The 12,187-nt window shown below is 32.1% G+C and overlaps 2 protein-coding genes across 2 annotated transcripts in view; one reads left to right on the top strand and one right to left on the bottom strand.

Annotated features, from left to right (window-relative positions):
• Nucleotides 1-7,452, top strand: part of LOC108571521 — an 8,251-nt gene extending 799 nt beyond the window's left edge. Inside the window, exons 2-5 of the mRNA XM_017933581.1 lie at nucleotides 5,573-5,744; nucleotides 5,887-6,080; nucleotides 6,159-6,490; nucleotides 6,578-7,452. Coding sequence (XP_017789070.1) covers nucleotides 5,573-5,744; nucleotides 5,887-6,080; nucleotides 6,159-6,490; nucleotides 6,578-7,281 — 1,402 coding nt within the window. The 3' untranslated portion in view covers nucleotides 7,282-7,452. The remainder of the gene's footprint in view (nucleotides 1-5,572; nucleotides 5,745-5,886; nucleotides 6,081-6,158; nucleotides 6,491-6,577) is intronic.
• Nucleotides 1-12,187, bottom strand: part of LOC108571484 (centrosomal protein of 135 kDa) — a 27,643-nt gene that overhangs the window by 15,176 nt on the left and 280 nt on the right. The window contains exons 2-14 of the mRNA XM_017933539.1: nucleotides 11,832-12,132; nucleotides 11,434-11,654; nucleotides 11,019-11,211; nucleotides 10,766-10,932; nucleotides 10,471-10,666; nucleotides 10,195-10,386; nucleotides 10,010-10,131; nucleotides 9,832-9,933; nucleotides 9,519-9,752; nucleotides 9,338-9,433; nucleotides 8,692-8,921; nucleotides 7,900-8,110; nucleotides 7,715-7,830 (exon numbers count right to left, since the gene is read on the bottom strand). Of these exons, the coding sequence (XP_017789028.1) occupies nucleotides 7,715-7,830; nucleotides 7,900-8,110; nucleotides 8,692-8,921; nucleotides 9,338-9,433; nucleotides 9,519-9,752; nucleotides 9,832-9,933; nucleotides 10,010-10,131; nucleotides 10,195-10,386; nucleotides 10,471-10,666; nucleotides 10,766-10,932; nucleotides 11,019-11,211; nucleotides 11,434-11,654; nucleotides 11,832-12,132 (2,381 nt within the window). The remainder of the gene's footprint in view (nucleotides 1-7,714; nucleotides 7,831-7,899; nucleotides 8,111-8,691; nucleotides 8,922-9,337; nucleotides 9,434-9,518; nucleotides 9,753-9,831; nucleotides 9,934-10,009; nucleotides 10,132-10,194; nucleotides 10,387-10,470; nucleotides 10,667-10,765; nucleotides 10,933-11,018; nucleotides 11,212-11,433; nucleotides 11,655-11,831; nucleotides 12,133-12,187) is intronic.

The following is a 12,187-nucleotide window of genomic DNA, read 5'->3' as shown; positions in this document are numbered from 1 at the left end:
TTGATTTGGAAAAATAATTACTTCGAAAAAATTTTATAATTCTTAATAAATTCAAGATCTCGTGTTTTTTATCCATCGTATGCGTAAAAACTGTTTAATTAATATAAGTATACACAATAGTGCAAACAGTATCAAAATCGCGAACTGAAAACGTGAAATAAAATTTACGAGACCAATACACGAATCCTGATAACGAGCACCAGCCGACCTAACCTAATCTAACCGGCAAACACGCGATAATTCGCATATCGAGAGAAAAATGTAACGATGCAATTAAAACACGAATGTTCCATAAAGAGATATAGCCTGTTAACATTACCAAGTTATTCATTCCTTCCTGCAACTTCTTGAAAGGCTGACTCGTTACTTTCTCGGAATAATGCATTGTAAAATTTCGATTTCGCATAAATTTGCTCGAGCTTCCTACAATTTCACGGGGATTCCCCAATTTCATCAAAAATTTGATGAATCTGATAAAAATTCTATTCTTTTTATTTACTATTTTATAATGGATAATTTTTTTTTTTAACAATTATTTTCAATTCTTGTCTTTAGACAGAATCTCTTGTCATAAATACAATTATTCGTTACAAAAGACATTTTTTTTTCATTCATTAATTTGTTTTTTATCTATAATATAATATTAACTTTTTACTTTAACTTTTTAAAATAAACATTCTATTGCATATTAAATGGTGAAAGTTGTATAATGACAATGACTAATCCTGAAAGGTCGCTTCGTTTGCCTAACACAAATGTCACGTCGTGATCTTTGCGAGATTGAAAATTGATTGTATAGTATTACTCAGTGATTACGACTCGTTACGTAATTCTGCCGCTAGAATGATTTAAGTAGGACACAACAATGGGGTTCTAGGTGTCTAACTTAGAACACAATGAAAGAGATGAGTTTATCAAGTGAAGTTTAAATTAATAGAACTCATTAATTAACAAAAATTTTATTTCGATAAAAATAATGAAATGGACTTTCTTTTAGTTCAAGTAACAGTTAAAATAATTTTAGTTAATTTGGTTAAATTCCAAGGAAAAGCTGATTTCATCTTTTAACCAATAATTTAAAAGAAAATGATGACGATAACGAAGTGCAAATAGATTAGATTAGCGTGAAAGCACGTGGAGCAGAAAAATAATGGGTTAACACATACTTAAGATATTCATAATTATTAAGTTACGATTTCTTCGGCGATTTCTTCGATTTCTTGTTACGATCTCAAAAAAAAAAAAGTAGAGGAAGGATTACTTTGCTTTTTTACTGGTTTATGCACTAATTAATAAGATATTTTCACAATATTTAGAAGTTGCTAAAACAGTACCAATATTGGACATTTGACTGACTAACACTGTAATCGCGTCAAAGGATCAAGCCTATAATGTTGGCACCCTTGTGCATCGAGATGAGAAAAACAAGGAAAAAGCACAGTGTCACGTGTTTTGAACACATAAAATCGGTTCATCTTCTTTAAACAATAAGATATTTTAGACAATTTTTTTGCATAAAATATAATAACAATTAATATTTGATACCTTTTCCTAATTTTAGTGACATTAAATACCCAGTGTGCATATTCGATCGATCTATAACCTCCAAGAATCCAAACTGTCCCAAATCCCTTATTTATATATTTAACAAATTTTTTTACACAAAATTTCTAGTACTTTATGCACTGACAAAGAAGAACTTTATCAGTCTAACAGAACGAATGGTAGCTAATCGGTAGATTTCGAACACGCGAATAAGGAGAAAGCAGTTAGTTGACAATGAAAATCCGAAGTTAAATAATTACGGTGATCCCCTTCGAAAATACATACACGTGCGGTGCGTACCATGGAATCGCGTCGAACCGCCCGAGGAAACAGACTACAAAGCGTCTGCTCTACAATGTGATGTGCTACTGACATAACGCCTTCGATTTTTATCGCGTGCGCCGTTATTATGTAACGCGCATAAAAACTAAAAGGTAGCCTGCTAAACGTGAAAGAGATACGAAAGGAGCATGAACGGATCCAACCAGAGATGACAGATTGCGTCACGAGAGATGACAGATGGGTGGATGCAATGTAAAGTAACAAGTGCGTTGAAATAATAAAAAAGAGAAAAAATTATGAAATATGATTATGAAAGTGGTTTCAGAATAAAAAATAAATTTGAAGAACTTGAATTTGTGACTCATTTTGTATTGCATTAATTTGTATTACTGTGATGCAGGACTATTCTTGAAAAATAATTGGAAAATTGCTGGATCGTTTAATGGTATTGGAAAAATGTCTCAATTTCTCTCAAAGATGTTTTCATAAATCCAACTTGTGTTACACGTGGTTTTGTTCCCGCAATAATAATACTGATAATACAATGACAGAAAAATCGTACCTATATCGTCTGTCATCGTTATGATCCACACGGCAATGAGAGTAACCTTTTACGGAACTCATGATAGTTGTTTCTTTCCGCGATAAAATATCACTAACGATTTCCTCGCATGTTCCTCCGCCGCTTGGAAACGATATCACGCTAAGCAGAGTAGGAAGGATGAACCTGACACCCACACTAATAATTTTTCACGGAATAGAGCCGCCATTATTGCAAACTGTATCGCTATAGTTACACACTATTCGAAGCTCGATTGTTTTACCAATTTTATAAAATTCAATCCTATGAAAATTATTATTACACGTTCCATTATTAATTATTTGTTTAATATTTACACTACCCACTAAGATAACCTTTATAACCATTCAGAAATTGACACTGAGGGGTCAATCAAAAGTGTCGAATATATTGAAAACAATTTTAGTATCGATTGATTATTAAATGTATTATTTATAGGTATATATGATTACTAGATTATTTTTAACATAAAAAAATACAACTTTTGAAAACACTGAATATTCGTATACATAAAAAAACAGATTCGAATATACGTAATCTTGTTCAAACACCGTCAATTAGCTATCGTAAATGAACATACCAATTCATCTTGATGTGTCCACGAATTAAAATGCAATAAACGTGAAGTTCTGATGTAATTCTCTCTCATCTTCCAACGGGTAATTAGACAATTGTGTAACGAATGATTAATAAAAGAGTATGAATGATAACGTAAATCAGTATATGTACGTACTAAATTTTTTTCGAAATGAAAACTTTTATTTTTCTTATTATATATGGTGTAGGTGGTCATAATTGAACAGTTATTCCAGAAAAATAGCAAGATCTTAATAAATTTTTTTTTAATAAATTAGAAAACTGTTACCTTTTTTTAAAGATATAAATTGATTTAAAAAAATACCTAACCTAACTTTTTGCTTTAGAGACATGAAGTTCAGCTGTCACGTTTTATTTTCATTGAAATGTAAAGAATTAACGTTATATTACAAAATTACAAAATACAGATTTATATTTGCAAAAAAGACACGTGTATACAGAGAACAGGTAAACATTACTTAATTGGTTCCACCACTAGTACTCTCACTTTTTATTTGCGCGAAGTAGAAGTCACGGCGGTTTGACAATGGGGAGCAATAATTACACAGGAAAAGGAAACGCGACATTCCACAACGCGCTGTAGTTCTCCGGAACTGTGCGACTTTCGGTAATGAGTGCATTCAATGCGGAACCACGTGAAATAATCCAGTTTGTTTACTATGAAACCGACAACACGAGGTTATGCCCGCGTAATATACTCTTCGAAAACATTGAAACATGAATAAAAAAGAAAATAAATATATTTATTTAAAAAATGGAAACATTTTTTTTTTAATTTTGAATATGAAAAAACTATTTCAGTTACTCAAAAATAATTCAAAAGCTTGAATAATTGCTATAATCTCACTACAATTGTAGAAATATTATATACGATCATATAAACATAACCTAACCAAACGAAGATTTGAATGGCATTTCTTAGATCGGAATGCTTATGGACCCACTCGAAACACCCACGGTGTATAAATGGGAGAAGTAAACAAGGAAATGCAATTAATAAAACGCTAGCAAGTGATCTGCAAAACTAGTTTCGTCGATGCAGTGGAAAGTCGTGGAAGAAAGCTTGTCTAGCAACTATTAAGATTTAAGTGCCAAGGTCCTTCACATTCTGTAATCACTTCCTTGATTTTGGAAGTATGAATAATGTAGACGTCTTCTGTCATAAATTTAAATTGCTGACGATTGCAACAAAGAAGATTTTTAATCTTTCTGTATAATTTCGCGGGATCTACGAATCGAATGTAAAAATTGTTTCTATTGAAAAGAAACAACTATCAATGTAAAAAATGATTACTGTATGTAAAAAATTTTGAACAAATTACTAAATGTATTTATTTGAAAAAATTCTTTAATATTTTCGTTTATAAAAATTCTTTTAAAATATGTAATATACATACATAAATTAGGATAACAACAAAACATAATGCTCAAATATTTTTCTTTAAATATTCTTGAATTACTCAGATTAATTTGTTGATAAAATATAAGCAGATATTACCACAAAACTAATTCTCAATAACTAAAGTTAACATTCATAGCCGTTTTAATGACTTTCCACGATGAAGTATTTAATTGCTTCATTTTTACACTAAGTGAAAATCGTTGATATACATATATAATCCTATTCCAACACGGTATTTAATGTTATGTTAAATCCAAATAACCTACATATGTATATCGCGAGTGCAACTCGATATTACAAAAAATGTTAACCTCCAATGAACAAATTTAATGCACTTAAGCGTGCATTAAAAAGATAAGACTGTCTGATCTAAAACTAGCAGAACCGGCCGGATATATGTAGTTCAAAATCGTCCCGTTCGTTTCCAAGCGGGCAAAGTCGAAAGAGAAAAAAGAGGAAAGTGTTTTTGCTTTCAGTTTGCAACACTTGTGCGGCACTTGATGGTATTCTTATTCTACATGCATGTCGTCATCTCGAGCCCTGCCACCAGGGACAATGCCATTGCCATAGTGAAACAGTGAAAGTATGGTCATTTTATTTCTGTCGTGCTTTTGCTCTTTCCTACCAGTACCCTCGATCTTGACATACGTAGACACAAATACGCGGCGTTTTCTATCGTAATCATTATTTTCCGGCACCACTGATCGACTGAGCTGAAAACAGGACCTGAACGATCTTTTCTCTATTCTGACATGATTGTTAGTTCATGTTTACTCTTTTCTTAATAATAAAACATTTATGAATATTATTACTATATAAGATTTAAAAATTTGTCAATAAATTGAATATTCCAGTTTTAAAAGAATTTTCAGACATAACACATGGATATAAAAAAAGATAAGCAAAAGAAAATTCATGAGTAAATACTGTTCTGATTACTATATAAGATGGCTCAATGATGATAAGCCACCTTAATATTTTCTGCTCACTAATGCTACTAAAAATACCGTATTTACAAAAACGATAAAATTAATATATTTTGCTAATGTACTTTAAGATTCATTCCAGTTACATTAGATACCATGTATATTAATGTAATTCAAAACTGACTAGATTCTATTTAATTTCACTTTCAATTAAACCTAAATTCGTTGAATGCGTTTCAGCGCTTTACGGGACCTGTTGGTAGTAATCTGGTTCACGTCAGTAGTTCGCGTGAGGTCAGCGATAATGCCACCACCATGGGCAGATCCGTCGAGCAATCCCTGTGCCGCTCAACCACGTGGTTGGCAATTGTTATTTTGGCCGGCGGATGGAAAGTGTTACAAAATATTCCAGGCAGGTGCTGCATTTCTCTTTACAGAGCCACTGGAGTTCTGTTAATAGAACATACATTAGAACCAGCTTCTTGTGTGTTTCTTTTCTCTTTCACTTAATTGACATGAACCATGGAATTCCTAATTGTGTATTTGTTCAAAAGATTGGAGCGCCATGTTCAGAAACAATGGAACTAGGCCCAGCTGCAGGTGGAGGTGGGACTGTGGCTGAATGCAGGTGTCCTCCAGGAACTGCACAGTCTCCCAGAGATGCTCTTTGCCATAGGATATACACAAGAGCATCCTGTCTGAAGGGACAATTCTTTGCACCTGTACCAGAGACTTCTGGAAAGTCTAGGTTAGACAACTAATAAACTGGTATAACTTGAAGTGAATAACAGAAATATCTGAATATATATTTGAATGTTGAATAAAGGTGGGGTGTCTGCCGTGAACCAGAGCCATGTTCAGAGAAAGAAGAAGTATACTGGCCCAGAGATAGCAAATGTTACCCCAAATTCAGCAAAGGACCTTGTCCAAAGGGTGAACTCATTACTACAGATGAAGATGGGCTGGCAATTTGTTCCTGTTCTACAATTGGAGAACTTGGAAGATACCATTGGCCAGAAAGCATAGGTGGTTGCCACGAACATTACACTAAGGGCCCATGTACAGAATTAGGAGAGCTATTTTTACCAGGTGGTGTGTGTGGTTGTCACTCTAAATTACTTCATTACCATGAGCCAACTGGAATGTGCTACCAGTTAGGTAAGATACTTCAAGATATACTTAAAAAAGTCTTTTCATTTTCTTAATACTGTTTATTACTTTATAATATCAATAAATCATTAACAGGTGGTATTGGCCCATGTCTGCAAGGGCATCACTTTGTTGTAACAAACACAGTGACCAGTGAAGAGGTAATCCGGGCCAAGTGTATATGTAAGCCAGGTCATGTTCTCTATGAAAATGGATTCTGCTACAGACTATATACTAAAGGACCATGTGACAATGGTTATATGCTAGTGAATTCCACAACTTGTATTCTTATGCCCTGTAAACGAGGACGACTGTATTTTCCACAAGAAAAAACGTGTTACAAAATAGGAACTAGAGGACCTTGCCCTAATGGACAAGTTGTTTTGTACGATTACAACGTACGGCCATCTGTTGATGGAATCAGCTATAATGGAGTTTGTGGATGCACAAATATATTAAGGGACTCAGAAAAGTGCACAGAAGAGACTACCAACAGTTGTGAATCCATGCCAGGAATGGTGGAGATAAATAAAATCTGTTACAAATTATACACACAAGGTCCATGCACCGCTGGAGAATGGCTGGTAGCACGAAGAGTGCCAAAACAGAGCTTATGGAAGATCGAAGAGTCGGAACAAAGGGCAAGGTGCGAATGCAGACCTGGATACAAAAGGATCACGGAAAGTTCCGAGACTTCTGAAGTAGAGAGCAATAGTCTCTTTTCCCCTGGTGGCTGTCAGCCACCTACAGTGAGATTAGCAAAGTTTCTCAATGAAAGAGCGAAATCGATAAACTTTTAAGCGAAAGAAACCAGACTATACGGGACAGCGCCGTGGTAGTGATAAAATGAACTGTTTGAAATAGCTGTTTGTGCATTTTTTACTAAGTAATATGTCTGTAAATAATATTGTACAAATACTTTGAATAGTTTCGTGCGAATTTTGTAGGAATTCCTATTTATTTAATGTTTTAGCGCCAGAGAATTTTTCATCATTTAATTCTATTCTTATTATAGAAATGTAGCTTTATTAATATAACTGTTATACTTGGCATTTGAATATTTCATTGCATTTACATTATAAAAAATAGTTTGACCAAATTTGGTTTTACTGCCAGTGTTTTGTAAATACGAATAATATATAGCGATTTCCTTGGAATATAATAATTACGTTCCTGAAAACTGATACGATTTTCTAGAATGTATCGAATTTTATGAATATAAATGGTACTCACTCGTTTTTGTGCTGTAGCTCGCGAATTTGATGTTCACTTCCTATTACTTGTTGATCTTTCAACATTATTTCTCTTTCCAAGACAGCTATTCTTTCCGTCTTCTCGTCTAACACCATCTAACAAAAGTTATTTATTTTTACATGATCAATATTGATCATTTTTTAAATATAATTTATGTTACTTACTAGCAATTGATCTTTTTCGTGATCCAAGTGCGTCATATTTGTTTTATGATTACTGATTTCTTGTTGTAATTCCTTCACTTGATTTTCAAACTGCAACTGCTGTCGCTCCATCACCCTATTGCGATCCAGTGTATTATTTAATTCAGTCTCCGATTGCGATAATTGATTCTGAGCATCTCCCAACGCCTGATCCGTTTGATCTTGTAGAGCACTGAAACATATTTATGATGATGTATATATCCATTGATTTAAAATAAGTACTACGTCGCAAGAAATAAATTTTGAAAAATGTATGTATAAAAATTTGTTTTGACCACACTACTATTTAATTTTTACTATGCATTTATTATAACTAAAAAATAAGAAAATATAAGTTTACAATTAACACATTGACTGCATTTATATCATCGATGATATTTTATATATCATTATTAAACACAAATCAAATCAACACATTCTTCCGAGGAATACTCATATTCACTAATATACTCTTATCAGTCAATGTTTCTATGGTAATGAAAACAAAGTGGGGAAAACTTTTTAAATTATGGAACTTAATTTTGAAAGTATTGCATTAAGATACAGCCTAGTAAGCACTGCTCGATAAAAATTAAGTACAAATTTCTTTTTTAAAGATTATGAAAACCTAATTTGTTTTTAACGAATACTTTCAATTTTTTTTTTTTGCATGAATGAAAGTATGTTAATATTGGAGTCGTGTATTACTGATAACATATTAACAGTCACTGTATCAATTTATCGAATTCCTTAAAAAAAAAAACGAGATAATACCGAAGTTGAAAATATTGTGTGCGTTGATTTCCTAATTCTTGTTTGGTTCGTCGTAATTCTTCTCGCAAATCTTGTAATTGGTCTTCGAGACCATTTATGGTTGCTTTACGAGCTCCTTGCGTAAGTAGAAGATCTTGTCGTTCTTTTTCTATCTGTTTTAGCCGGGTTTCAACATCGGTTAAATTTTCTCTCAACCGACGTTGTTCAGACGTATGTGCTTCCGTTGACATCTAATTTATAAGTGTCATTATTATTTGAAGCTAAATCTTATTGACTGTTACTAATTAACCCTTTGCGGACTACCGCCGCGTATATGTGTCCTGCGTAAACCATCCAATCTGGCCGATGAGCTCATACATGCGTTCGGCGAAAACAACTGATGGAGCAACTATGACCCATGTATAAAAGATGTTAATAAACAAATAAATATTTTATTTATCCTGTGGAGAATCTATGCGTGTATATATGTCCAGAATTTGGCATCTTGGAGTGCTATTAACGATAATAGCGTGTAGGCAGAAATGTGCGCTGGCAATTTCAAACGACTATCACGACAGCGGCTCGACCCCACGGAACGCTTGGCTTCGAACCGTCCCGTCCGCAAAGGATTAATACGGTCGAAATTTTATTCAAATATTTTAATTACCTTTAATCTTTCACGCAACGCATCACGCTCTTCTATTAAACGTTCCACATCCGCTTGAGCAATATCTCGTTCATGTTCCAAACGTTCAATAATCCCCTGAAAGGTATCATTCTTTTAAATGAGAATATTTCTCGAATTATAAATTGCACAATTTTTACATGAAATTATGCGTAATTTTTACCTTCGTCTTACTATCTGTCATAACTGAAGGAGAACAATTACATGCACTAACTCGTTTGCACACGTTGCAGGGTCGACAAGATGCTTTATGTTCACCTTTACAAGTTTGTAAGCGTATCTCTAAATTAGTTTTCTCGCGAAACAGTTTCTTATTTTCTCGTTGTAAATCATCCAATGCGTTCTCTTTTTCATTCAATTGACGTTTCAATTCTCGAAGTTGTGACCATAAGTCAATCTATTTTGATAAATACAAATAACAATAAGTTTAAACTATTATATATTTTTTGACTAAAACAATAACGAAAAAATTTTACATGATCTTTTTCAATCGTTTTGCTGTAATTATCCTTAACGTTGTTGTATTCGTTTCTGTAAAAGTCTCGTTCTCTCCTCAAGTGTTCAAACGCCTGTTGTAACTGATAAATTGCATATAATAGTTTTAAGCAATTGTATGATAATAGATACAATGATTAATATTTTTAAGATACATACGTCATTTATTTGAATTTCTTTTTCATCTAATTGCTTTAGTACACTGTTGTATCCAGTACTGCTTCCGTTTTGAAGAATTTCTCTTTCTTTATATATTTCGTGAAGATCTATTCTATTCTGTCCTGTTAATTTTGCATAAATTTATTATATAAGTCTTCTTTGTATATAATATTCCACAATCTTACCTCTATTATAATCATTCTTCCTCCCTTTCTCTTTAGTTCCTTTTGAATTTACTCCTTCGTCATCTAGTGAAGTTTCCCGTATGCTCATTTGATTCTTTAATAGTTTATTGTTATATTGTAACTGAATAATATCTTGTCTTTGTTTCTCATTTTCCTTAGCCAATCTTTCTATTTCGTCGTTCAAATTTTTTTCTACAATATTTTTGTAAATGCTTATCAATTGTGAAATTGTTTAATTACATTTCTTAATTATGTGAAAATGAATATTCTATGTACCAATTATTGTTAGCTCATTTATCCTATCAGTTATCTGCTTTTTTTCATCTAAAGTAGATTCTAAAGTATGCTCAATATTAAGTTTTTCCAATCTACAAGCTTCTAGATCTGCTCTCAATTCTTGAACTCCTCTACGTTCAGCAGTTAATTCATCTTCTAATATATGTACTCGTTGCATTACATTTTCTAACTTTTCCTGAGGAGATACAAATCCCAAGGAAAAAAGTACAATAACATAAATTTTTGTACTTTAGATACTAAATTTAATTTTTATAAACATTATAAAAAGTATTACCTGCAATTTAGAAACTCTTCTATTATTTTCTTTAACTGCAGAATTACAATCAGCCTCCACAGCTAAAGCTATATGATCTATATCTCTCAATTCCTTTTCCAATTCCTCATTTTGATCAGCAAGTTTAAGTGCTTGAGACATGGCATCATGCTGTTTATTTAAAGCTTCTATGTACAATGTAATATACAAATAGGTATAAATAATGCATTTTTCACTTTACATTAAAAGAAATATATATGTATAATTCTACTACCTTTTAATTGCTGCTCCAATTCTAATTTTTCTTGCTGAAGAATTTTCAATTCATTAGCATCTACATTGTGACTAGACATTGCAAAATTGTTGTCTGCTCTTTTACATGCACAATCTTTAGAAACTGCAGTGTAAGGTCTACCTCCTTCTAACATTTTCTTCAAGCGCAAAATTTCTTTCTCCTTAGTAGTTAACTGTAAATATAATTTTCTAATATATTTTGTACTTAATAATTTCATTCCTCAAAATTTAAATAGCCATGCTTGTGTTTAGTGTTTATACCATTGTATATTACCATTTGTTAGTAGTTGTAATCAGCAGTAATAAGAACACTCATGCAATATAATAGAAACAATACATTTTTAAAATGCAAGCAATAATTAAAATTCATGCAGATGTAATTAACAGTAATATACCTGACATTTTAATGTTTGTACATTGTCGATTTGTAAAGAAAGTTCTCCTTTTAATTTTGTTACCTCATGACTTAAACAGTTCATCTTATGATCTGCCATGCTTAATAAATCAACAATTTTTGGTTCAACTGTGCTTAAATTTGGTAATGGGGCAGATTTAGTTCCTGATTTTGGTAATGGTTCACTTTCTAGAAAATATAAAATTTTTATTTCAAAAATTCCTAAAAATGAACAAATTTTGTAAGGATTTTTATTTAAGAACATTTACTATATTAAGTAATATATATTGTCATTTATGAAGGATTAAGTTTACTTGTCATAGCAAAAAGTAATTATGTAACTACAAATATTGCAAAAAAAGAGTAATTCAAAAACCATAGAAATATAAAACAATTTACCTAATCCTACATTGCTGATAGTTGGCTTCAAACACTTTCCTTGAAGTTCCAAAATTTTTTTTGACTTCTTAGCAGATTCAATCTCTAATTCTTTAATCCTATGCAAATTACGAGAAGATACTAGTTGAAGATTATTACATTCATGCTCCAATTTATATATTTCTTTCTTAAGATCCTTAATTTGCTTCTGATGACTTTCCTTTTCTTTTATCAAATCTATGTGAAGCTGGTTACATTCTTGAACTAGCCTCACATTATCACATTTATAAGGATCAATTGCTGATTGCAGCTGAGTATGTGCCTACATGTACATTAAAAATATTAAATTATATGTATATAAATCATATCAATATCAA

Source organism: Habropoda laboriosa, unplaced genomic scaffold, assembly GCF_001263275.1.
Source record: "Habropoda laboriosa isolate 0110345459 unplaced genomic scaffold, ASM126327v1 scaffold40, whole genome shotgun sequence".
Taxonomy (NCBI): Eukaryota; Metazoa; Arthropoda; class Insecta; order Hymenoptera; family Apidae; genus Habropoda; species Habropoda laboriosa.
This window is presented reverse-complemented; position numbering and strand designations above follow the sequence as displayed.